This window comes from Struthio camelus, chromosome 9 (genome assembly GCF_040807025.1).
Source record: "Struthio camelus isolate bStrCam1 chromosome 9, bStrCam1.hap1, whole genome shotgun sequence".
NCBI lineage: Eukaryota > Metazoa > Chordata > Aves > Struthioniformes > Struthionidae > Struthio > Struthio camelus.
The window spans coordinates 26,940,043-26,964,207 of record NC_090950.1 but is presented as its reverse complement, the minus strand read 5'-3'; the positions used below and the strand labels follow the sequence as shown (position 1 = coordinate 26,964,207).

General features: G+C 39.3%; 1 protein-coding gene across 1 annotated transcript in view; it reads right to left on the bottom strand.

Annotated features, from left to right (window-relative positions):
• Positions 1-22,976, bottom strand: part of SPATA16 (spermatogenesis associated 16) — a 79,598-nt gene extending 56,622 nt beyond the window's left edge. The window contains exons 1-2 of the mRNA XM_009673800.2: positions 22,371-22,976; positions 8,292-8,437 (exon numbers count right to left, since the gene is read on the bottom strand). Coding sequence (XP_009672095.2) covers positions 8,292-8,437; positions 22,371-22,943 — 719 coding nt within the window. The 5' untranslated portion in view covers positions 22,944-22,976. The remainder of the gene's footprint in view (positions 1-8,291; positions 8,438-22,370) is intronic.
• Between the last annotated feature and the right edge of the window lie 1,189 nt (positions 22,977-24,165).

The following is a 24,165-nucleotide window of genomic DNA, read 5'->3' as shown; positions in this document are numbered from 1 at the left end:
CCGCAACGCAGGCAGGACAAGCTCTGTGTAAGGTGATCTGCCTCATGAGGTGAAGCAGTGTTTCCTGTGTCGTCTTGCAGTCTTCTGCTTCTTGTGGGAGCTTCAGGTAGAGAAAGGAGTTTTGACAGGAAACATCTGAAAATGGTTTTCTTATTTTGCACAGAGAAAGCTTCTAGTCCACAAAACTGCAAATAAAGTCACTTCATCTGAAGATTAAAACTTATGTTCTTGCCAGGTTTTGCCCCCATCTGTCAAATGACTAGGCTAAAGTAAACTTGAAATAGATTTTCATTTATTTTTTCATCTTCAGTGTAATCCCAACGCTGCCCTGTTAAAAGCCTTTCGTAAATCATTTGGTCAGTTGTTCCTCAACAAAATAGTCCTTAATACTGTATATCAACCTCTCTTTTGACACTTTCATTTTTTCATCTTGACATCTTATCTTAAAAATAATACAATGTTTGTCCTATTAACTTTCTACAAAGTCTAAAGAGAGGGGAGGAACCAATCAACACTCTTGCTGTCATAGCAGTCAGAGTATGTGACTCAACGGTGCATGCACTACACTTGTTTTCTCTGGTCAGCTTTCCTTTCAATCTTGCTGTCCAGCAGTAAGAAAACAGGTATAGCAAGAAACTTGGATTGCGGCATTAAAATCTGGTGGTTAGAAGTCGTATTGTCTGTTCTCTAAGGTGCACATCTATCAAGGTCTTCCCAAATGCAACGGGGATTTAATTCTACTCATCAGACTGACTCACGAAGTGCCTCCACCACTCTTCAGCATGTCCATGTTGTTTGGCCTTTATAAGCCAACAACAAGTCAGTGAGATGATTCTATAGATGAAACAAGTTTAAAAAAAATATACTATTAAAGCAGATAGACTCCTATTTCTTGCTAGTACTGCAAGTAAAAGCTAGCTTGTTTTTAAAGGTAAACATAGTTATTTCTTTACTTACAGCGACCGTAAGTAAACGTTCTTACACAGCTTCCTCTGTACCAGATTTGTTCATGCCTGCCTACAGCACAGCCTGTTTTTTTTTGTGCAAACACTTATTTTAATAGTGGATTTTTTTCAACTATTAGAGAGGAATTAGGGGTGTGTGTGTGGTTTTTGTTGGTGGTTTTGTGTGTGGGGTGTGTTTTTTTTTTTTTTTTTTTTAAAGTAAAGTTGCAGCGCTAAAACAATACCTGTATCTGCATTGGCTGTACAGAGAGATATAAAGAGCACTGGTAGGTATAGTGATATGCTACACTAGCATGTCCACACATTGCTGATGCAGAATGACTGTACAAATGTAGTTGCTGAGGTGTTATTCACCACAACATTAAATATCATGTCAGCACAAGTAGTGTGTGTACTAATATTCAGCAGAACCAGCTGTAACAGCAAACTGCTGTAAATTGATGTAATGCTTTTACCTACAGGGAAAACTGTCAATTAGTACACCTGTTAATACAGCCCCAATCTACATTCGGATGAACCTGATAAATCCTTGTTGCTGTACAACTAGATTTAACCTCAACTTGCTTGTTTTCCTTTGTTTCATCTGTATGGCAGGTAGCTTATTATCTGAAGTTGTAGTACTATTCCTACAGCTGTTTGACTCATGATCTATCATGATCTATTCTTAGTCCCAAGGGCTGTATTACTAGCTGGTTTAAGAGAGCATACCTCTGCTAGAGGCAATTTGAACTCTAGTACCATACAGTTCACGGAATCGACCTCACTGTATTTTCTTGCAACTTGCATGTGCAGCTACATTATGATTCTGGAAGTCTTATTTGGGGAGCACACAGTGGTACGTTTCCTTGCAGACAACTTCATATTCCAAACAAGGTTGGCCCTTGGTGGTGTTTTAAAGAATGCAAAAAAAGCCATGTATTTGCTTGCTTACCATACAGGAGTTTACTAAAGCTGCCATTTTGAAGAGGGGAAAAATGTTCCATTGCAACAGGCTGTTTGACGTATTTGGTGGGGCTGTTAAACATATGTGTAGAAGCACTTTCTTCCAGCAGGCAAGAGCATGGTGGTTTTAATGCTGGTGCACATTAATAATTACAGAGAGGTCTGTGATGAGGACAGCTATGTGAAGGGATGCATGAGGGAGCTCGGCCCTTTCTTCTAAGCTTGGTTTCAGTCTCTTAGCCAAGCTTCAGAGGTTTGCATCCTGGGTTCTTCTATCACACTGATGTCTGGCTCTGACTCTGTGTCCACCTAGCCACGTACTCAGGGACCTCTTTCCCCTACATGAGCAACTTGGTTCCCAAGGGAAGGAGCACCCTTCCCTCCAGAAAGTCTTCCTGACCTGGCTTCTCTCTTTGGAAGAAGTGACATGGAAAGCTAGGTAACGCCTGTTACACAGAGAAAAGCTGGAGGGCAAACAGCCCAGGACAACTCAGTAAACTTAACTATAGGAGTAGCCATATGGAAGACTGCTTGTGGAAGAAAATCTGGTAGAGAACAGAGTGGTGTCTCTTTGGTGGTAAACTGATCATTCACTAGGAATTCCTTTTAATGAAGTTGTCACTGCTAAACCCAACCAACAGCAACAGACAGGAAAAACTACTCCTAAACCAATATGGACCAAGCATATCCCCTTACGATAAAGGAGGACAACTGACTTGGTTTTGTGCAGTACACAAAAGAAGAACAAAGTGCAGTTAGGGCATCCGCAGGAGAGGGCCTTCTCGGCACAGAAGAAGCCATCTCCTGTAGCTTTCATATCTAAACAGATAGAAAGGGAGAAAATGAGGCTTCCCAATAAAGCTTTCACACACACCTTTTCTCTGCCAATAAAGTGAAATATAACTGCCATGCTAAAAGGTTTTGCAGCAGCAATTTGCTTTGAATTGCAAGCATGAGATAGATGTGCTATATGGGTCTTGATTCCTCAGCTGTGAAGGAGGAAAAAGGGAGAATGTTCTGCCCTGAATGAAAAAGTATTTAGGAAGAATTTGTTTCAAAGCTCCCAAAATGTCTTAATGTATGTGGAGAGATTCTGTATTCCCTGTCTTGTTTGCATAACATACTGCTGACTGACTCTCCAGCTTTCCAAGTACCTGTTTCTTCACCACCAAACTTTACTGATGCCTTTAGAACTATGATCTATGTATCTGAGTCGCTATAAAACAGTTTGACGTTGCCAGGCTCCCCTTTCTAAGAGGAAGTGTGTGTATCTCAGGGAAGTCGTCGTCTTATAAGAGTCTCTTAGATAGGTTCCCATCAAACATCGTGTAGATAAATGTTTTCATAATAATATTAACATCATCAAAGTCGAGGGGAACGTAGCCTTTGACCTCAATGGAGAAAGACTTGGCCAATAAGATGGAGAAAAATGTCACAGATACACTGATCTGGAAATAACACAGGATTCAGAGCTGAGATTCAGAGAAAATGCTTCTTGTTAAAAAGTAATAAAAAGTTGAAGTACAGAGAAATACTCAAAATGCTGCATGCAAAGAAATCTTTAAGAGTGTTTCTGGCTTATACTATGCAGAACATCTCAATGGAATAGCTTTGTATTAATAATACCTCATCTATTATGTATATTGCAATATGCCTAACACAATTGCTGAACTAATTAGATTGCACTAATTCTTCTTTCTTCCCTTTTTTGAGGAGGTAAAGTGATTAGGCGGGTAGTTTAGAGGGAAGTACACCTTACATTAGACTTCCTATAGATTAGCAACATCAGCCATTACATTTTACTTTTTCTACTTTTATCCAAAAATCTGTGCTCATCTTAAGATCCAGGCTTTTCTTTCTCCTTTTTAATGCCCACCAATGACTTTATGTAATAGCATCATTGCATAAATTTTTTTGATTATTTAATATTTCTTTGAATTCCGTTGTTCAACCACTTTAATATTGTTCTATTTTAAAGGTGCAGAGTAAGGAAACTGGGGAATGAACAAGTAGCTGAATATTGAATCTTTAGTCCAAAAGCACTGACTTAATCTGGATTAGAGAGTCCTGATTCATCCTGCCTATAATTCACTTATGAGACGCCTGTTTGTGACAGACATTGCATAAAGCTTGATCATTAGTTATTATTTTAAACCTTCTGCAAGTGTTAAAGAGTCATTGGGAAAAATGCAGGGGATTTGGAGTTGAATCTGTAAAGCTTTGGCCGTTTTAGGGTGTTTTCTGCTGTGTCTCCATAAGAGATTCCCTCTGTTAAGTCATCGCTAAAGCAACCCTGTACTACTTAACAGAGGTGCTATTTTCTACTTCATGTGTCTCCCTATAAATTGTGCAGGAGGCATTAGAGAGCCCTGCCTTCCACTGAACGCATAAAAAGGCATAGCAGAAGAAGCTTTACAGATTTATTAGGCTCTCTATGCATTGCTTTTCTGGCAGGGAGGGATAGAATTAGCCAAGGGTGATGCCCACAGAGCAGAGCCTGAAAGGACACCGGAAAGTCTTTGCTAACCCCCAAAGACTGCAGAATAGCTCAGCCTAGCTCTCATGAGAGCCTTGGTAATTAACATACTTTTCAGGCATTACTTAGAGGTAATGTTAGAGAACACACTGCAGTGTCTGATTTCTCCTCCTCTCCTGGCCCTTATGTCCACAATTTCTAGTCCAGGTTTACTGGATGGAAGGCAGGGAGCAAAACCCAGCGCTCCTCTGGGAGGAGGGAGATGTTAAATCTCCTTCCAGATGGCACTTCCCAGCCCACCTCATGCCACCAGTGGTGGGCTTCCTATCGAGTAACTGCAGTCCTACTGAGATGAGATACTATTCACCCACAGCAGGTAGCTACATTCTCCTGCTGAGATTTCTCCACCTACAAGGGGCTGAGCAATATAGCACTAAACTGATAGGAGACCTGCGCCCTTCTGGACTGGCAGCATCCGCTAAGCGTTGTACCTCAAAGCCTCTCGAATGCCGCTAGCTGTCTATGTTTAGGTAACTGAGTCAAGCCACTTGTCTGTCGTTCTTCACCTATTGCTCATCGAGGACCATAATAACTGAAGAAGCATAAGTGCAGTGGGGAAAAATACCTTTCCAAGTAGAAAGGTTCTGAGTTATCTTCCCCTGTGCAAACAGCAAGGCACACAGCGTTGATGTAGATTAATCTCGGCTTACTTGGAGGCAAAAGCAAAATAAACAAAGAAGCTGTAAAGGGATATAGAGTCTCACAGAGGAAGTCATGTATATCATGTTCTGAAAGACCCTCCATCTTCGATTATCATGGAGTTCAGCGTTGCTCTCTCCAATTTTGAGCAAAATTGAATCTTAACAGTTATGGAGCTGTGCGCATGATGCACTGCGGTTTGTTTTTCCACGTGTGACTGCTGCTTTATGGATTTCTCTGTTGGGCCTAACCCTCTAAAGAGCAGACTTAATTGAAGGACTGCTCTGCTGAAATACTATGTTCTGCTTCAAGATTACTTTAATTTGGGGTAAAAATTCAACTGACATTAGGTTGAACAACATAAGGCCTAAGTACTATTCTGAGGTTTCTTAGTCAGTTCTTGACTTTTCAGACCTTCACTGTTTTGCCATCTGCTATAATTGAAAATTGCCTTCTGCAACCAAAGGGAAAATCTAATTTCTCAGCAAGCCATATGGGGTTATTAGGATCATTATATCCTGATATGCCATAATGCCTGGGCCAAAAGGACCACAGGGCAGGTAAATATTGTGATTCATTTTATAGCTTCAGACTGCAAGTTAGGAATTATTTTGATGGCTATCTTATGATAAAAAGTAGGGTCGAGTAGGTTACTGCAGATGTTGTTTGGCTAGGTCAATCTGTGGCACATTTATTCACAGCTATGATGGATGAGAAATGTTTTTAACAGTGTTTGATCACAAAGGGTATATCTTTTATATCGGCCTGACAAATGATCAGGGCTAGTCAGTGTCCTTAATTTTACCAGTGATGCTAAAGGCAGCCTCGAATCTTCATATTAAGAAACAAGAGAATACAATTTCCAGTCTTTAGGAGGACCCAGACTTTGCTTCTGATACTGGATCTAAAGCTGATGATAGAAAATGTACTCCCTTTCCTTTCTTAAGAATGGGAAAGTTGTTCCCCTACAGATGCCTATTCTCGAACATTTTTAAAACCTAGCTGCTGGGATTTTTCTGTTTATTTGTGGTACTTTGCAAAATTCCTTCCAAGCAGAAGATACCTATATATATTTGGTACAACTATGTAAAAGGATAGTAAAGTTGATTTTTGGTGAATAAGGCTTCAAAAATGAATGCAGGAGCTATGAAATTTACATGAAATTAAAGAAAGAATAGTCTAGTAAATGCAAATAAATGCAGATGTGAATATTTTAATTTTGTTTCATGATTAATGCGAGTGGATTACCAGCAAACCATCACAATGTGGTGATGACATAAAAACTCAATAGGAATAACAATTCTATATGCACTGGTTGACTGATGGCAGTAAGCTATTTTTAGTAGGAGAGATCAGAGTAATTTATTTATCCACTTTGAAAAATATAGCTGCTGATTATATTTCAGGCTCTATCTTTGTATTAACTGCATCTCAGAATATTTTTCTACTGGTATATTATGTGTACTAGTTCCTGCATTTTACAATGTGACAATCATGGCCAGTAGGTTTATTCATATTCTGCATGTTATTAGATGAATTACATTGAAAACAGGCATTATTTATTGCCACTTTTCTTTGTGCTATGCAACTAAAGGGGTTGAAGAATAAATTGTTATAATCATATATAAGAAAGAAGCGAGAAGAATGTTCTCCTCTTTCAGGTTTCCAGTGATCCTAATCTGACGGCATTTACTTTCTCTGTAGGTCGTGGTTTCTGTTTTAAGACAATTGAAACCAAAGAGGTTCTGCATAGGCTTTAGTTTCCACAGCACTGAGCTAACTACATACTCCTATTTTGAAATCAATATAACTTAAAGGAGATAAAGATAATTCTTTCTCATTCTGATTGTATTTATACCATCCAAATAGTTTCCTTTTTATTTTAGCATTCTTGGAAATCACAGCTGGAATAAAAAAGAGATCATTACAATTTTTCCAAAAGTTGGGAGTCCAATCAGAATTCAATTATTTTTTTCCTAATCTGGACTTTCAGAAGCCATGAAAAAATTTGGTTTAGTTTGGACTGGGACTGCCTTTTTTTTTTACATGACTCTCTCAGTCTATCCCACATCCTGTCGTTTGGATGCTTTGCATCCTATGCATTAAGTGAGTGCTCCACCTGAGAGGAATACAGTTCACCTGCCTGTTAGTGGTGCTCTGGGAGCGCACGTAATGTGCTCCAAACTAATGGATGTTCAGGCTGTAAAACCAGAATGGTGTCTGGAACTAGTCAGAAGGATGCACCCTCACAATGTGTATAGGCCCATGAAGGCACAGATTTACGGAGAAAAAGACCTTGGGAGAGGGGTGGGGGTCAGTAGGGACAGAAGACAACAATCTCATCATGAAGTTTGGACTCTCAGAGTTCTCCGTGACTTGGTTTGCCCCTAACTAAATAAACCTCCTGCCACGATGGTATCACATTTCTATAGTGATGCACTGTTCTTCTGTCTCGTGCATGTTAGGCAGAAGACAAAATACTTATGTTTTTGGTGTGACTACTCTTTTGTGGTTACATTCATTTGACAGGATTTTATGGAAAAAACCTCAGCTTGCCCTAGTTTCCATTCTAATGCATTAATACTAAGGGAAAAATAGAGACTTCAGTAATGAAGTGTTGTCTGCAGGACGGGTATGGGCTTAACACAGAACACCATTATGCCTGAGTGCCAGTTAAAAGCAGCACAAGGCCAGCAAGATCCTAACTCATTGGAAAATGAATGAGAATTTCACCTCCACCATATGCAAGTTCTGTTTGATTCTTTTATGCGTTGGTGGTCTTTGTGATATAGATCATAACTGAGCCCATGAAGGAATTATCTGATTGAAAATGATTTGAAGTCATCCCTACTGAATTCAGCATTGAAAAAGAGCTAAAGATCAAGAGCATGTAATGTCATTGCTGTCACATGAAACTAGGTATGTTTGTTTGTCTAGCTTCCATCTTAAGGGTGCCCTGAAGTAGCTATATGGCTCACCTGCATGTCCTCACCTACTGCATTATCAAAGCAGTAAATGTATATATGGCTACGGGGCTTAATGTTTGAGAACTAGTTTGTCCTAAACATCAGTGCCATGCGTAAGTGCTGGGTTATTGATTCTTCTTTTCTCATTATTAGACTGAATCTTCCTGCACAAAATATATTCATAGTCTTTGTTTAATTTTTGATTCAAGTCTTAGAAGAGTATCTAATCAATATTTATTTTACCTGTGTGAATGATTCAGAGCAAGATCAGGCTTCCTCATTTTTAAGTAGCAGGTTGCAAGCTTTGTCTCAATAAAACTGGCAATACTGGAAATATCATGCGGAGATGAATCAAAGGGTTTGCCTATAGCAGCACCTTTACTGCAAAGCTTTACAAGAAACAGAAAAATTATTTATTAATGTTATAATACACCTTTTGTTAGATAGAAATGCTTTTTATAACTGATGAAAGTAGAAAACTGACTTCTAAGTAAAATATACCCTAACTTTAGCTACAGTTACCACTACAACAACGATCAATATAAATACATGTGAATATAATATAATGCAATGTCTTTTTCCATTGTGCTCTACTTTCTGTAAGGGATATTCAAGAGAGCAGATAGTAAGTCAAAAACTTTGAAAACCCTGTTAGGAAAGAAATCATATATTTTTCTCCATTTCCAAAAGTAAAGGCTCAATTCCAAGCTTCCAGGATCAGTGGGTATCTTGAGATCAAGGTCCAAGGAAGAGTAGTCTTAGATGGCTATTTACATATTTCAGCACAGGCAGTAGGTGAACTCTGCCTTAGGATACTGCCTTTATCCTGCAGCTAGGAAAGCAGAGAGAGATACAGTATGAGGAAACCTGAGAGAAACTCTCACGTTTATTTATGCGGAGGGCTTCTCCTTCAGAAAACTTCTGTAGAAAGTAACCAGAATGGAATTAGCCACCTTTCCCATCTTCTCAAACGATATAGAATGTAATAGAGAGAAATATTGTATTTTCTACATTAAAAATTTTTTTTTCCTGTTGGACAGATAAAGCACCTGCTTTTCATCATGAGAAACTATTTAATCAGAAATTCACTGGCTGGTTTATAGTGTGCATCATTAGAATTAGATAATCCACAGCTCCTTAGGTTTTCAGAGTGCCCTCAGCACTATTAGAGCTAGAATACTGGGCAAGATTGCCTTGGGTCTGACCCAGCACGTTAGTCCTCGAGTCCTTATGCTGTTTTACTGCTCTACAGGTGACCTGATTCTGTAATGCTAATTAATAGTAATAATTAGCTTTTATCTTATGAGAAAACTCTACTGTAAACCATGCGTAGATTAAGTCTAAGAGTCTTTAAGAACAACAACCACACTCACTGCAAATCAACTTTAAATGTAGATTTCTGATTAATATTTATCTAGCTGTACGCTTGAACTGTGAGAACATGCTGAAAACAGTGCTGAGGATGCTGACAGCGCTGGCTTACAACAGCAGTCCCTAGGAATGAACCCAGTCTCTTCTTTGGATGGGATATAATCAAGGAAGTCTCACCACATTCGGGTTTTGCCAGGCACCAGAGCTTTAAAATGGAAGGAGGAGGATTTGCCTTGCTTGTCTAGTTCCTCACCACTAATACAAGTTTCCTGTTACTACTTGGTTACTGCGCAGTGGTTTGTCTTTAGGAGGTGCAACATCACATCAGTAGCCTCAGATCTCTTTGAAAGATTAAATCTGTCAAGATAACGGTTCTTCTGTATATACCTCTGTCTTCCCAAAAAGCAGGGAGGGGTTACAGACTAGCATCCACACTTAGCACCTACAAAGCTAGCCCCGTCTTTAAGATTTTGTGCATTGTTAGAGATCAGCTCAATTCCTTACAGGCAAGAAGGGTCATTCAGCAAAGTGTCCCCCTAGTTCAAGTGTGATAAATCTCTTCCCTTTCACATCCCTTCCCTGCTAAGAGAAGCTGCACAGTGTATATAATAACACCCATACATTTAAAATTTTCTATCATCTTGTTATCAGTGGAAGTTATAAATCAGAGAATTCATCACTTTTAACTTTGCTCATGATGCCATATATATCTGCTGAAGTGTCTCTATGGGTAAGACATGCTGTATGTAGCTAAAAGACCAAGAGAATTATGTTCACATCAGTGAACATAAAAGTATCATCAAGTTTTTCTGTAATAACACTTTCCAGCTGAATTGGCCATGCTGTGACCTCTGTTAAATTTATGGGAATTGGAGGTTAGAGGCTACTTCTCAGACTTCCAGGTTCTTGAATGATTGTGAGAAGAAAAGAATCGTTCAGGGATCCCTTCACTAAAATGTCACCATTCAGAGTTTCCTTGAGTCTTATTGCTGATGTGAAGAGTTATGCTGCAAACAGCATAACCCCTCAGTTATCTTCGACTAAAGACATAACGCAAGTCTCTGTAAATCATATCAAAAGAGATAAGGATTCAGCAAATATATTTAACTACAGTGAAGACTTGGTTCTGTAGGAACTTCTCCATGTGATCTTGGAGTAATAGCCTCAAAGTTACAAATAATAACTCACTCTTTAATCTCACAACATCAGCTTAATGTTTTAGGGGTTTTTTTTGCTAGCCTTTTTGACGTTTAGGTTGTATATTTTTTTAGGTCATGAACTATCTCTTACAAATTTTTGTGCAGCAGTTCTCCGGAGGATCATAGATTTGATTTGGTCCCCTCCACACTAGTTTCCTAGAAACAACATGCACAAAAGTAAGCTTGAACTTAACTGTATAGGAATGGCTCCTTCTATACTTAGCAGAAGTGTTATGAATATACAAAATGGTCTGAGTAAATTATATTAATAAGATGCACAATAAATTAAACATACTTATTGGTAATATCATCATTGTAAGGGATTTTTTTTTTTGTTAGCAATATAACCACTGGAAAAGGTTTACATTGGGCAAACTATCCTGGTGCAGTTTGGCAAGCCCACTGTCATTCTCCGAGCTCTGTTGGAGATAAATTTTATTTGTTTCTTCATCTTTTACTGTATTTTGCTGTTATTTCTGATAAAAGAACTTGGCTATGCAGCAGGAGACAGGCTGTTCCCTGATGTTGTCCTGCGTGTTGCTGGATATTGAGTCAGATGAAGATTTTTGGGGGTATGAGGCAGAGACAGCACCTGGAAGCTGCTGAGAAGGCTCCCTTGGGGAGCTCCCAGGGGAGGATTTGGGCAGGAACGAGGCTGTAGGCTGGGATTTTGCAGCACAGATGAGGATGGGCCAAAGAGCTGCAGACAGACTCGCATCTGATTTTCAAAGGGGAAGGAAAAAAGGAAAAAATCCTAGGGATCCAAAGGAAAGCGTGTAGCTACAGTTTGTCGCAGCCTGGGAAACTGCTAGACTGAGAGCAAGGGAAGAAGAAAGGATGTGCCATGCACAGACATAATGAGCAGGGAGGAGATTTGTTTGCAATTTTCACATCTCACCCAGCAGAACTGAGTTTTCTTTATCTTGCTCTGGTCTGCAGTCCAATAATGCTACCTTTGAAGATCAAAGGGGCTCTTGGTGTTTTTTGGAGTGCTTGCTTTAAGCAAAAGGTGAAAGCAGCTCCATCTCACTCCTCTGAATACCTTAAGGTCTTCTCACAAGGGCACCCAGACAGAGATGCGGTTTTGGAGAGGCAGTTAAATTTTGTATCGTTGAGGGTTTCTTTTCACAGATCTATGTTACAGAATTTGATTTTAATACCAAACTGGGTGAAATTTGGGGGTACATTTTACCTATGACTTCAGTGCACTTCTGGGTCTGCAGAAATCTTGCTGCTGTCTAAAAGTTTATAGATAGTATGAAGCTGAAGAAAATAATTTAGAACAGCTGAAGCTTTACAGCCAATGTGGGGTTAAAAAGCTGAAATGTATCATTTTATGTTCTTTACCATAGCTAGCAAACATAACAGTATCTTTCCTTTCAGACTTAGTCCACCTAAGAGTACTTACCTGTGAGTAGATGGGAATATTTTTTTCAGAAATATTTAATGTAAAAAATGCTACAAAATAATACTTTTTGATAGAGACCTTTGTCACAATTGTACATTCTGTACCCATGTGGCATGCAAAATATAGAAGACTACTGAGTTATCACACTCAGAGTTATTATGCATATAGATGAAATGTAATCAAAGCGTTAACTCCAATTTTGCAAGTAGGGAATTGAGACGCGTAGACATTAATTATGTTATACTTTTACTGATAAAGGAGGTATCTCTTGCAATGTGTATGAGCCTATTAATAATGAAACCATAGTCATATAAATGCTAGTGATAAAGTGGTTTGTCAAAGGTCACGGAGGAAGTCTGTGATGCTGTGAACTTAGCATAGATCTTGTTGGTGATATTAAGGCTTTAATTTTGGCAGTAGCAAGTAAGAAAGTTTTACAAATAGACCTCCTAGGCATTCGCTAATAAGAGAGGAAAAGACCCCCCACAAACTCACCTTGGCTTTGATAAAAGACCAATGGGAGTGCTAATATATAAGCTAGCTTCCTAGTTAGCAAGTGTTATCTGGAAAAATAAAATTAGAGCTTGATGCTCTGTATGTTGGGGTGTTTGGCTTGCCTGCCAGAACTGTTTTGACTGATAAGATGCAAGATTTGATGGTAAGAAACCAACGATGGTAACGGTTTACTGGTCACGACTACAGATTTGGTAGATGTATTCCTGATTTTTAACATTTTGTCCTCAAGAGCAAAATGGGTAGATGTCTATCTACCTGTCTATGTGTGTGGATGCAGATAACATGTTTAGTAGCAAGTCTAGCTAAGGACGTGCTTGGGAAAACAAGCAAACGGGGTCAAATGGTGTGTTTCAATGAGAGGTTCTTTGGCGCTTTCAAGATCAGTTACGCTCTCCTCTGCCAGACTGAAAGGGTTGGGAGTAAGGTGACAACAGCAACAACCTGGTAGCCTCGCTGGAGTGGATTGCCTTTTTTTTTTTTTTTTCTTTAAAGCAGAGGAATGTTTAATCATGCCTTTCAGTTTTAAAGATAACTTTGTGGTTTTCCCTGCAGTTATTTTGGAGTGGCTAATCAGAGGAACAAACCTGAAAAGGCAAGATATATTTAATTAGCATCTTTCCTTCTGACTCGCCAGCAGCCCTGACCAGGCGCTTTCGCTGCAGAACAATCCAAGCTCGGTCTAGAAACGGCATTGCGCTGCACTGCGCGTCAGGCAACTGGCAAGTTTTACACTAACCGCGTCCCAGAAAATGTCTGCTAGGGAGGGCTACTTCAGAAAACGACTTTCAAAACCTGACAGCAAGCATTGCTATTAGAGGTTTATGCACGTAGGGCTGATAAGAAACTGCCTTTTGTATATTGCAGTGCCTTCTGGTTCTTGCTATTAGGCACTATCAAAAATATGGCAGAAAAGCAGCATAGTAAAGAGCCAGTTAATAAGGTGTTATCTCTGTGGAAAAAATCAGTATGGAGAGAAAAGGTTTTCTCTCCGTGGTATGATTGCATGCAGCACAACTTTACAGCTTCTATTCAAAGTCATACTGACATCTTAGTATGTCATTTCAGCCAGCAGAGCAGGAATTCTTTATGAAAGCCCTGTCTTTATCGTTAATGAGATTTGTGTAAATATCTTTCTAAAAAAACATATAAGAAAAATCACGTAATTCAGTCAAATTGGTATGCAAGTGTCAGATAAGAAGAGCTAAATTTACTTGGCTTCCTGCAATGTGCTTTACCATTGATATTTCAAATAATATGTACCTATGACCTTTTGGGCACAGTAGCTGCTTTATGCAAAGTTAGCACTGGTTTCTGAAGATAGTAATGTGTGTGCAGGACGCTTGCCATCACTGGCGACATTGTCGCAGGATAATGGCAGAGAGACAAATACATTTCAGATATGAAGAGATGATCCCTCTTTCTGTTCAGAAAAACAGTTATTTGCCAGAAAAGCATGCAGTATAGGCATACCAGATGAATGCAGCAGGGTTTGTGCTTCAGCCTACTCTCACCACAAGATCTGATATGGAGTGGGATTCAGTTCCTTGTCTCCACATTTCCGTTGGGTTTATTCTTGAGCCCTGTCCTTTTTTTTTTTTTTTTCTTTTCGCTGTAGCCAGCCTTTTTGCAGGTGTCTCCTCAGTAACCACAAGTACATGAAAGAGATTTGGTGTCTGGATGGGGCAGAACTTTAACGAAGTTCAAATCCGAATTTTATGCTTCCCAAAGGGTGAAAGACTTTGGGTTTCTGTCACTATTTCAGCTTTTTTTGGAGACAAGAGCTCTTTGCAAAATTGATTTCAAGTGCCCACAAAATTCAGAGGATACAGCATTTTAGTTTGTGCTCGTTTCTAGGTGGTTTCTGCTTTATAAAAATAAACCTGATGTGAATCTTTCCCTCCCACGGAAGATAACTATGTTCCCTGCAGCACTACCAGACCTAAATCATTAATGTTTATTGGCCCAACTTCAGGTTAAGGCTTTACCTCCCCCTAGAACAAACTTAGGGGTCTCATTCTCGTATGGTAGATAATTTGCTTCAGAAGCATTAAATCGGGAACAAAGACTTGAGGGAAATGTCATCCGTTTGACTTCAGCTTAACCTGCGTGCTGCACTATAAATCTGCGCCTCTCATTACCATTTGCTATTTTATGGAGTGTTCCCTTTATCAGTATTGCCAGGGCGAGAGGAGCAGTCAGAGAAGCAAAAACCCCGAAGCCCTCTAATGAAACACATATTGTGGAATCAATATACTACAATAGTTTCCAAGGAACTTTATATTCTGCACAATATACTAAAATCTCCTTTACAGATTGCCTTTGCAATACAAAATTTGTCAGTCCTCCACTGTGAGCCCTTCCAAAATCAAACCAAACCAAGGATGGTGTAAATATTCCATGTGAAAAAAAATCAATCGGACAAAAATAAAAACTGATGGCAGTAGCTGCTGTTGATCGGATTGTAGTTCAAGGTACCTATTGGACATTGAAACAGGAGCGTCAGTCTGTTGTTAGTGTCAGTGGGAAGAAGTGGCCGAAATGAATTCTGTTTTGGAGGGAGCTGTCAGTGGTGTGATATGACTATGTTGTTGCTAGATTTTGAGAGCTATCATGATTGCTTAGAAAAAGCAATATAATTTCAGGCCAACTAATTTAATCCCTTTGATGCCAAGAGATTTGCTACCACTAAATCCAAACACAGAGATATCTGACCAGCACTTTTATTAAGGCAAACTGTCTGAAAGGTTCACTCTGTTTTGACTGACAGGATTATTAGGGAAAAGCAATCATTTCCTGAAGCCTTATTTTCATGCCATTTCTGGATGTGACGTTAAAGTCACAAGGCTGCTCTTTCCCCACGTCAGGAGTCTGTGGGTTTGGTAAACTCCAACAAGCATCTCCTAAACATTAGGAACACGGCATGCATCTATGCCGTAGGAATAAAGAGAAATAAAGCTCTTCCCTAAAGTAACCTAGCAAGAATTCATTCCCCCACACCTTTCATTGTTTGGTTCACCTTTGTAAAGCTTTCCAGCATTTATATTCATTTTATGCTGTCAAAAGCTGAGCAGGAGTAAGATAACAAATGGTTCTGGTAGCAGCTGTCACCACCTACTGTCTGTGTGTGCCTGTGTGAATCTCTAAATGGAAATAAAGGACTCTAATAAACACTTTTTCTCTAAACTGTCCTCATGGATAAAGTTCCTCTCAAATCAGTCTGTGAACAATTTCCAATTCAGTGTCCCCTTCAGCCTGCATCCTTGTCTCTCCTCTCTGTGGTGTCTACGTAGGCACGCAGCAATATGATTTAAAGACACCCCAGAAAATACATTAACAGCCCGCCTTCTGTGGCCATCACTTGCCTCTGTTGGTTGCTTTTGGTGTTTGGACTGTCTCCTAACTTGCCTAATTTTCTCCTTCCAAATTAAGCTGACCGTTGTTGCATTTTCACCCTGTGTTGACTCTAGCCAGGAAGAGCCGAGAGCCACAAATTAAACATGAACTGCTGTGCCCTCCACATTCCTGTAGCATCCTTTCCAGGAGCAGATGGCAGTTGGGAAGCTCAGGAAAAGCACCTCCAAAACCTCAGGACACTGAGTAATATAACAAAATTGCCACTTCAAGCAGGGCTCTAAGGCATCGCTTTACATTAAGAAACCTGGAGCAGTATCGTGCTTTTGTGTTTATCTGCCATCTGGTATCACAATCCTGTGACGCACGTGGGGAGCTGGGGGGCCTAGACAGCTAAAGACAGTGCTGCCCAAAGCTTAGCAAAGACCTTTAAGTTTCCAGCCATAAAGTGATGTGCCCTGAGCCACACAGGGGCTGGGTGGTTGAGCAAAGGTCTGAGCCTACAGCTCTCAAGTGAGGGCTCGTGCCTCCTCCCTGGCTGCCCCCCCCCCCCCCTTTTTTTTCCCCTTTCCCCTCTCCTGTTTTACATACTAAGGAATCGACTGTATGGGCCCAACCTTAGTTTTTCAGTGATTGTAATATAAACGGTCTGCACACATTTCGATCAATGAAGCTTTTGACTGTAAGTGACGAGTGATGGGTGATTTTTGTTTTTTATCAGCTGTGTTATTGCTTAACGTTTACAGAGCACGAAGGAAATATTTTGTGCTTTTGAGCACCCATCACCTCCAGGTAAATAATTTAATAGCATGTGAGGAAGCCAATTAGAGTTAATTAGAAATTGACTGGTCTGTGTTGGCACTGAAATGATTGGAAAATATGGTCTGTCCTACTTGTAATAGCAATTTTGCTTCTGTACACACATGTGATTGAGGAAACATGTTGTTTTATGGGTCAACACAGAGTATTCTTTTGAGAAAAAGCGCTCTATAAGCCAGATAAGTAACAGTAGTTCAGGCAAGAAGAATGGGGGTATGACTCCTCCTGGACAAATAGCTGTGTAGTACTTTAGCTTTATTTCATAGTGATGGGCATGCTGGAAATGTCTAGAAGATTAATAGATTCAAATTCAGTGATCAAAGGGTGGGAGTATGCCCAAATGCATCATTATAACAAATTCTCACTCTGTTCCACAAGGCAGATTTGAGCCATCTGTAAACTTCACATTCCTGATCTAAACTCTTCTGCAGCCATAAAAGACAATAAGTATTAGTAGAAAAAAAAAATCAATTTATTGGCTTTGCAGCCTAAAAATATAGTGATGGTACTACAGGGAGAAAAAAAATGCTGATTATCTTTTTTTTTTTTTTTTTTTTTTCCAAGCAAGTTAAATGAATAGTTTGTATTGAGGAAACTACATTTCTGGAGAGTAAACTCAGCATCTCAGACTCAGGCTTTGGGGATCAGTGACTATCTGCTTTGCTGTTCTCTCTTTCCGAGATCTAGCATGCTCCCAGGAAGATGTTTCTAGCCGACCTGTGATGATGATAATCACAGAGTGGTGATTATGTCTATAAGGCTATCTTTATCTCCCTACACCTTGTGAATCTGATTTTTAGCCCCAGAAAGTTAGTGCTAAAAATATTTATCCTTTCACATGCTATCCCTTGAGGATGCAGGTTTCATGGCATTAAACTATGTCTAGTCCTTGTACAGCCCTTCTCCATGAGAGTGGTAGGGAAGACTGTGGAGATGCATTTTCTTTCCGTCCCAGTGCATGGATGACCAATAATTCCTGTGCTCCTTAAAACAAGGGATGGTGTTGCATTGATGGTGTTTCTTGGATCTCAAGACCCACCTGAAAGGAGAGAGAATGCTGGGAAGGGGGGCGGGAACTGGCTATACCCCTGTCTTTCTACAGCAACTGGCACTGTTTGAATGGCCGCAACAGAGACCATAACGAAACATCCCAGACACACCGCTTGGACATCACATCCTGGCAGCGTGATGTCTCCTAGGACTGCTGTTGGGGCAGATAAGCCTGTGCTACCTCAAAGAAAGCCACCTGTGCTTTATCAATGCACACCACCAGTGAAGAGAGTACTTAAGATGGACCTCTCTTTTCATATAGGCATTGATAAAGGAAATATTCGTTTTTGCTTCTCATCTTGTGGTGAATAGAAACATTAAGGCACTGATTGAAGGCTTGGTTGAACCATACTGTCTAGCTACGTTGGTGTGTTATTACGTCCACTGTACACTGATGCCATGGCCCCTTTCAAAATATTTGCTTTTCATGGATATTGTTGCCTGGAAGAGAGAGTATGGTCTTGACAAAGACTTCTTTCCAAGCAGTGAATCACAAGGCAATGAGCCACAGAAAAGGTTAATCTAAAAACTGGAGGTACGCTAAGAAGATGGCACTGACGTTTATCTCACTGGCGTAGGAATGGTGCCCATAATAGCCATCTGTGGAAAATGGAAATATTCCAGCTTGTGGAAAGGACCACAACAGCACTCTTGTGAATTAATCATGCTCTGTTTGAGGCCTTCACCTCACACATGGGATACATTTTGTACCTCAGAGATATCCTACACTGCACACTGTATACTGAGATATTGTGTAATTCTGTCTGTGCACAGCAGTCATGAACCTTCCTCATTTGTTTTTTAATCACCAGGGAAGATTATTTTCAGGACAACAGAGTCTGAAATTTAAAATTGTACAGTTTTTAAACAGGCTGATGTTTCTGAAGTATTTTACTCTCTCTGATATTAGATTAGTCTGAGACAAGATCTTTTGATCCTCATAAAGTTTTAGTGTTATTTTGTAGCTAAGCTGTTAATAATTGGCTAGAGATAGTATAGATATATGTATATGGTTTCCATTGAGGTTTTAAGCTAAAGAGTCATTTCTTATACCCTTCATATCCCAGTCCAGATGTTCAAGACCTATTTTGCTATGTTCCAACAGATGGATGCCAAAAATCTAGGGAAAATTAGTGTTTCTCTCTCAACATAGTGTGAATATATATATTATACTGTATTACTGTGCTAGAAGGTAGAAGACAAAGGACTATTGTCCAAACTTCTTCAGCTATTTTTCTTGCTAGCACTTCATTCTTCAGCTCTGATGGTGAAAGTTCTCCAAGGAAGCATTATTTTTTCCTATCCCAGGCCAGCTATAATGCAGCTGACTAGCACTAAGTCCCTCCTGATTATTTTAATGGTAGCTAAATAGTGCAGAAAGAATGAGAAACCACCAGTTCTTCTCTTGATAGCACCACCTTCCTGATGTCTGCGGTAATCAGCAGCATGCTGTCCAACATATAAAGGTCTCTAAATTAAACAAGTGTTTCAATTTGCCTTTCTGACAAATTATTTTCCCTTTTTTCAAATCCAGTAATTTCAGAGCTAGCCTGTCAGAACTGCATGTAATTTGCATATCTGAAAAACAACATGATATAGAGAATGATAATACCGCATGAATATATAGATGGGTTTAGGAAAGGCGTTTTGACTAAAACCAAAAAATAACAGAGAAGCCTGTGATATTTGCAACATGTAAGACAGCACTAATTTTAATGATACTATTCAAATATAAGGCTATGCTTATTCTTTTCTGGGTCAGGGTTTCCACCTCAAAATGTTTTAACATCAGAATAAAACCTTAATTCCCTTATATCTGAAAAACGTCTGAAAACATTTTGCAGCTCACAGAAACCATAACTTTGAATTTCCTGACCCTTGAGCTTGTTACATATCAAGCTTTTGTTCACCAACATGATATAGAGAGGATTTTTTGTGCATTTCTTCAAAAAGCAATGGGCGAGGCAATCACAATTCCACTCTCAGTAGCTTAAGTTTTTTGTTTTTCTCTGCATCATTTCCAATTTGTCTATATATGACCAAATAGATCAATAGACAAATTGGAGTCAATGCAGAGAAAAGCAGCAAAAATGATGCAGAGATTTAGAAAATATGACCTGGGAGGAAAGATGAAAAGAACTGAATATATTTTATTTAGAGAAGACTGAAAAGAGACATTCTAACAGGCTGCAAATACCAAGAGAAAGAGGGTGGTTAATTGCTTTCTATGTCACACAAGGATAGAGAATGAAGTTATAGGCTATTTTGCAGCATAGAAGATTTGGAAAAACTTTTCATCAGCTTTCTTAAACACTAAAATAAATGTGAAGTCCCTCACTGGAGATTTTTAGAAACAGAGTGCATAAGCATCTTTCAGGGATATTCTGAGCATGCTTGTTTTTCCTTTGTATAGAGCTGGATTAAGAGATTGCTTGAGAATCCCCAGTTTTACACTTCTGTGATTTCCCAGTCACCCTGCCCGCAATCCCAGGAAGAAATTCTTTAATCTTTACTTGTATTCTTTCACCAGGATGTCTAATAGCTACTCTTTTCATTTTCTCTTTGGAGTAGACAAGTACTCCTTTTCTCCCAAGTGAAAAGCGTTTTCTGTTTTCAGCTCGTTTTTTAATCATCTACCATATTGCTGTAATGCGGAAACTGTCTCTCTTGAAGAAACAGGCACTGGCCTTCAAATCCTTATAGCTACCAGAAAGTGAATTTTTGCATTATTTATCATGGAAAAAGTCAAGCCCTCATCTGCACAGTAAATGTTAGCAGCTGGGTTAATTGTGAGGCTATAGGGCATCTTTCAAGGTTTCTAAGACAGCCATGCTTTTGGAGATGCTCTTTTCAAAACGCTCTAATGATACCTCTTTGAATGCAGCCTTTGGCTGCTGAGTGCTACTATTTAACAGGTTTAGCATTGCTAAAAATTGAGAGACTGATGCTGCTGTTAAATTTCATTCTGCACACAAGCAAACAGTTTATCATAGTCTGTTCCCAGCAATTCTAATCCAATTTTTGTTATCTTACATTGTTTAAAAAAAAAAAAAGAGAGAGAAAGAGAAAGATACCGTATGTCAATCTGATAAAAATGTTTAAATAACTGGTGCTTTTTTATGATTATGTCAGTTTTATAGCAGCATTATGGAAACACGACAGGGTAACTAAAATCTGATTACGTCTAAGTCCTTGCCCATTATATGATTATTATGAACCATGACTTCTACTGGCACAATATGAATTACATGGTCATAATGCAAGGGATTTCCAACATAATTAACTGAGATTAGCAGCACTGGAGAAATCTGGGAATAATGATACAACTTTGAACAATCAGGTTTACTGTAAATGCTGGTGGCTCTGACTTCCAGGAAACAGGAGGCTTGGGGATGTAACTGTGACCTACTGCTGTGGTTCCCTACATCTCCTTTCTCTTTTTTTCCCCCTCACAGAATTAATTGCAACCTTACCAGAGTCCTAGTAACTCCTTTTACACTTCACAGTGTTTGACATTATACTGATAAAACTCAAGGCTGGCCAAGTTTTTCAAAAATGTCAAAGGTCTTTAGATACCTCCATTTTGGGGGCTTGGCTTGAAATCAGTAAGGACTCTGCTTTTCAAAAAGTAGAAATATCTACTTACTGAAGAACAGATCCATTTAAGACAGCTCAAGCTTGAGCACTTAAAGATGTAAAGTCATGAAAATCACAGATCAGTTCAAAGATCATAGCCAAGGTCATACTATTTCTTTAGTATCTGAGGTAGGCAAGAGATGCTTCTTTCCACAAAGAACCTGAGATTTTTGACTCAGCTCCTTAACAAAAAGTGGGTTGTGTCCAGAGAAAGTTACTCACTAGTGGATCTGTCCCTTCTCTTACAGAAAGAAAAGGATCTCTACACAGATCCAGTGGAAATTCCCCCAGTACTTGCATTTGCCTCCAATGTCACATTATGCAAAAGAACAACCTAAAACAATGACTATGAAAATAAGGCCAATAAATAAAGATCAATTTTTATAAGCATTACATAGTCCCTGTTATACATGGATCTATCCTTATATCTATACACCTTTGAGAGAGGGAAATATATCTTTCTCCCTCTTTTTCCTCAACCTCAAATAGAAAATCAAGGTATAGAAGGGTTAAACAACTCGAGCAGTAGCACATGGACAACTGGGGTAGAATGAGGACTCTCCTGATTATTAATATTATTTCTTTCCTGATAGAGCTGGGATTAAAAAGAGGAATTTTTTTTTCATGCTATGTATCTGCAATTGTTTCCATAAAGTATAAATGTAGTTGAAGACTTAGAGAAAAATCACAAATCACCCGAGCTGTTCTTTTGTTCCGTCCGGTGCCCCCATCACAAATCACCAGAGGTTGCTTTTTTATTCTGCCCAGGGTGCCTTCCCCCCATCCCCTCTTGATTTATCAGTAGCTGCTAATTTTCAGATTTCACAGGAAGTTGTATCTCAGGATTTTTGTTAAATCATGCACATTCCAGTTTTGTGCTCCTCATTCATTTTGATACTGTTATACCCACTCAGTGTAATTACAGCCTCTCGTTTACTTTGCTATGGTGATTGTACATCTGTAATCTCATACCTCCAGTGCTGTTCTGAACTGCCCCGCTGCTACCGCGTACTTCTTCTGCCTGTAGCAAGTGCTGGCATCTTTCAACGTTACCTGAAGCCATTTGTCAATCTGTGGCAAAAAGCTGAAATTAGGTGCACTCAGAGCATCTGCTTTTTCAGAATCATGACATGCTGATTGTGTGCTTGTAGACACCACAGGTTTGGCAAACTCGTATGTAATGTCCTCCTCATCAACGTAGACCAACTTTATTTCCACATCTATTAGGCTTTTCAGAGGAATATGAGATGGAGGCACTGGGATTAACTGATTGTCAATCTCTAACATTGTTGCTTCTTTTTTCGCAGCTAGCTTTCCTTCATTTTCTAATTTCCATTTAGAGCTTGCCCTGTCTACATCGTTACTTTGTCTTCTCTTCTTTTTCTCTGCCATTTTTATTCTCTCCATTGTATTTTCTGCTTCTATATCCCCTAGGTGGTTTTTAACCTCTTGCAATGCTTCTGGAATATCATTCAATTTGCTTGCTGCTGCATTTGATTCCTTGCTAGTATTTATTTGCTGAGAGGTTTCATTCTGGCCACCCATGTTTATGAGATTTTTTTGGAAGTCTGTGTTGCATGTGTTGCATGCTGATTCCATAACTTGAGCAAAGAAAGAGACCTAGGAGAAAATGCAGAAAAGTTAAGAATTCTCATATACTGCACAGCCAAAAAGGTGTGTAAACGCTGTCTCTGCTAGACCTAGTGTTGCCACTGTTATAAGTGAAAGCTCTTTGATAGTTAGTATATAAAATATCAGGCTCACCATAGTTATCTTCTCTTTCCTATGTAAAGATTTAAGGCATCTTAAATATTTTTGATAGCTCTTGATAAAGATCATTTATTCAGAGTAATGCCAGTATGTTAATTTGTTATATCTGAAACAAGAAGGGAAGAAGCTGGCTTTTAATGGGGGAAAAAAAAACAACAACCAAAACAAACAACAAAAACCCAGTGACTGATTGACTGGTGTTGTATGTTTTTGCAGATTGCAGAAAATCACCGCAGCCTGATTTTCAAGAGCTGCTAAGCACCGTCACTGAGGTCAGGGAGGGCTGTTTGAAAGTCCGGCAGGGTGTGTGTGTGACAAAGGGGCACAAGCTCAAGGTGAGATCCTAGGCTGAGCTGCGTTTGAGAAAATTCTGATCTGAGTTTGGATTTCAAAACCATTTCTTATAAACTGTCTGCAAAGGGCACTGTAGTATCGCCATTAAGAAGCACCCCCCGGTAGTTAACAGCCTAATTCTCTGTTCTAATTCAGGGAAATCACAGTGGCTTCAAAATAGCACATCAAGATGCAGAATCAAGTTCATGAGCCTCATCTCAACACCAATTTCCCTTTGCGGGGAAAGGTGACTTGATCTGCCCTGTAAACTTGTAAGAGAGCTCAGATTCACACGAAATTTTGATTGTCATCTGCTTCTGCTGACTTCACTGTGAAACGATCGGAGGCACAGTAATTTTCCTCTTAGTTTCCCATTAATTATGAAAAGTTTAATTGTAAATAGCTTTAACAATGATCATCTTTCAGAATGGTTTGTTAAGCTTAAGCACACAGCCTTTAACCTTGTGCTATTGTTTAACAGACTTCCACACATTTATCACCAGTTTAATTTGCCTAACTATGGGACAGATCACATACAGGAAAGATGCATAATAACACAATGTTTTGTGTAGTCATAAACAGATTTAAACAAACTTTGTTGAGTTTTAGCATCGCTGAACTTATAAAAGCTACCAGAATCATAAAAGCTACCAGATACAGTGGT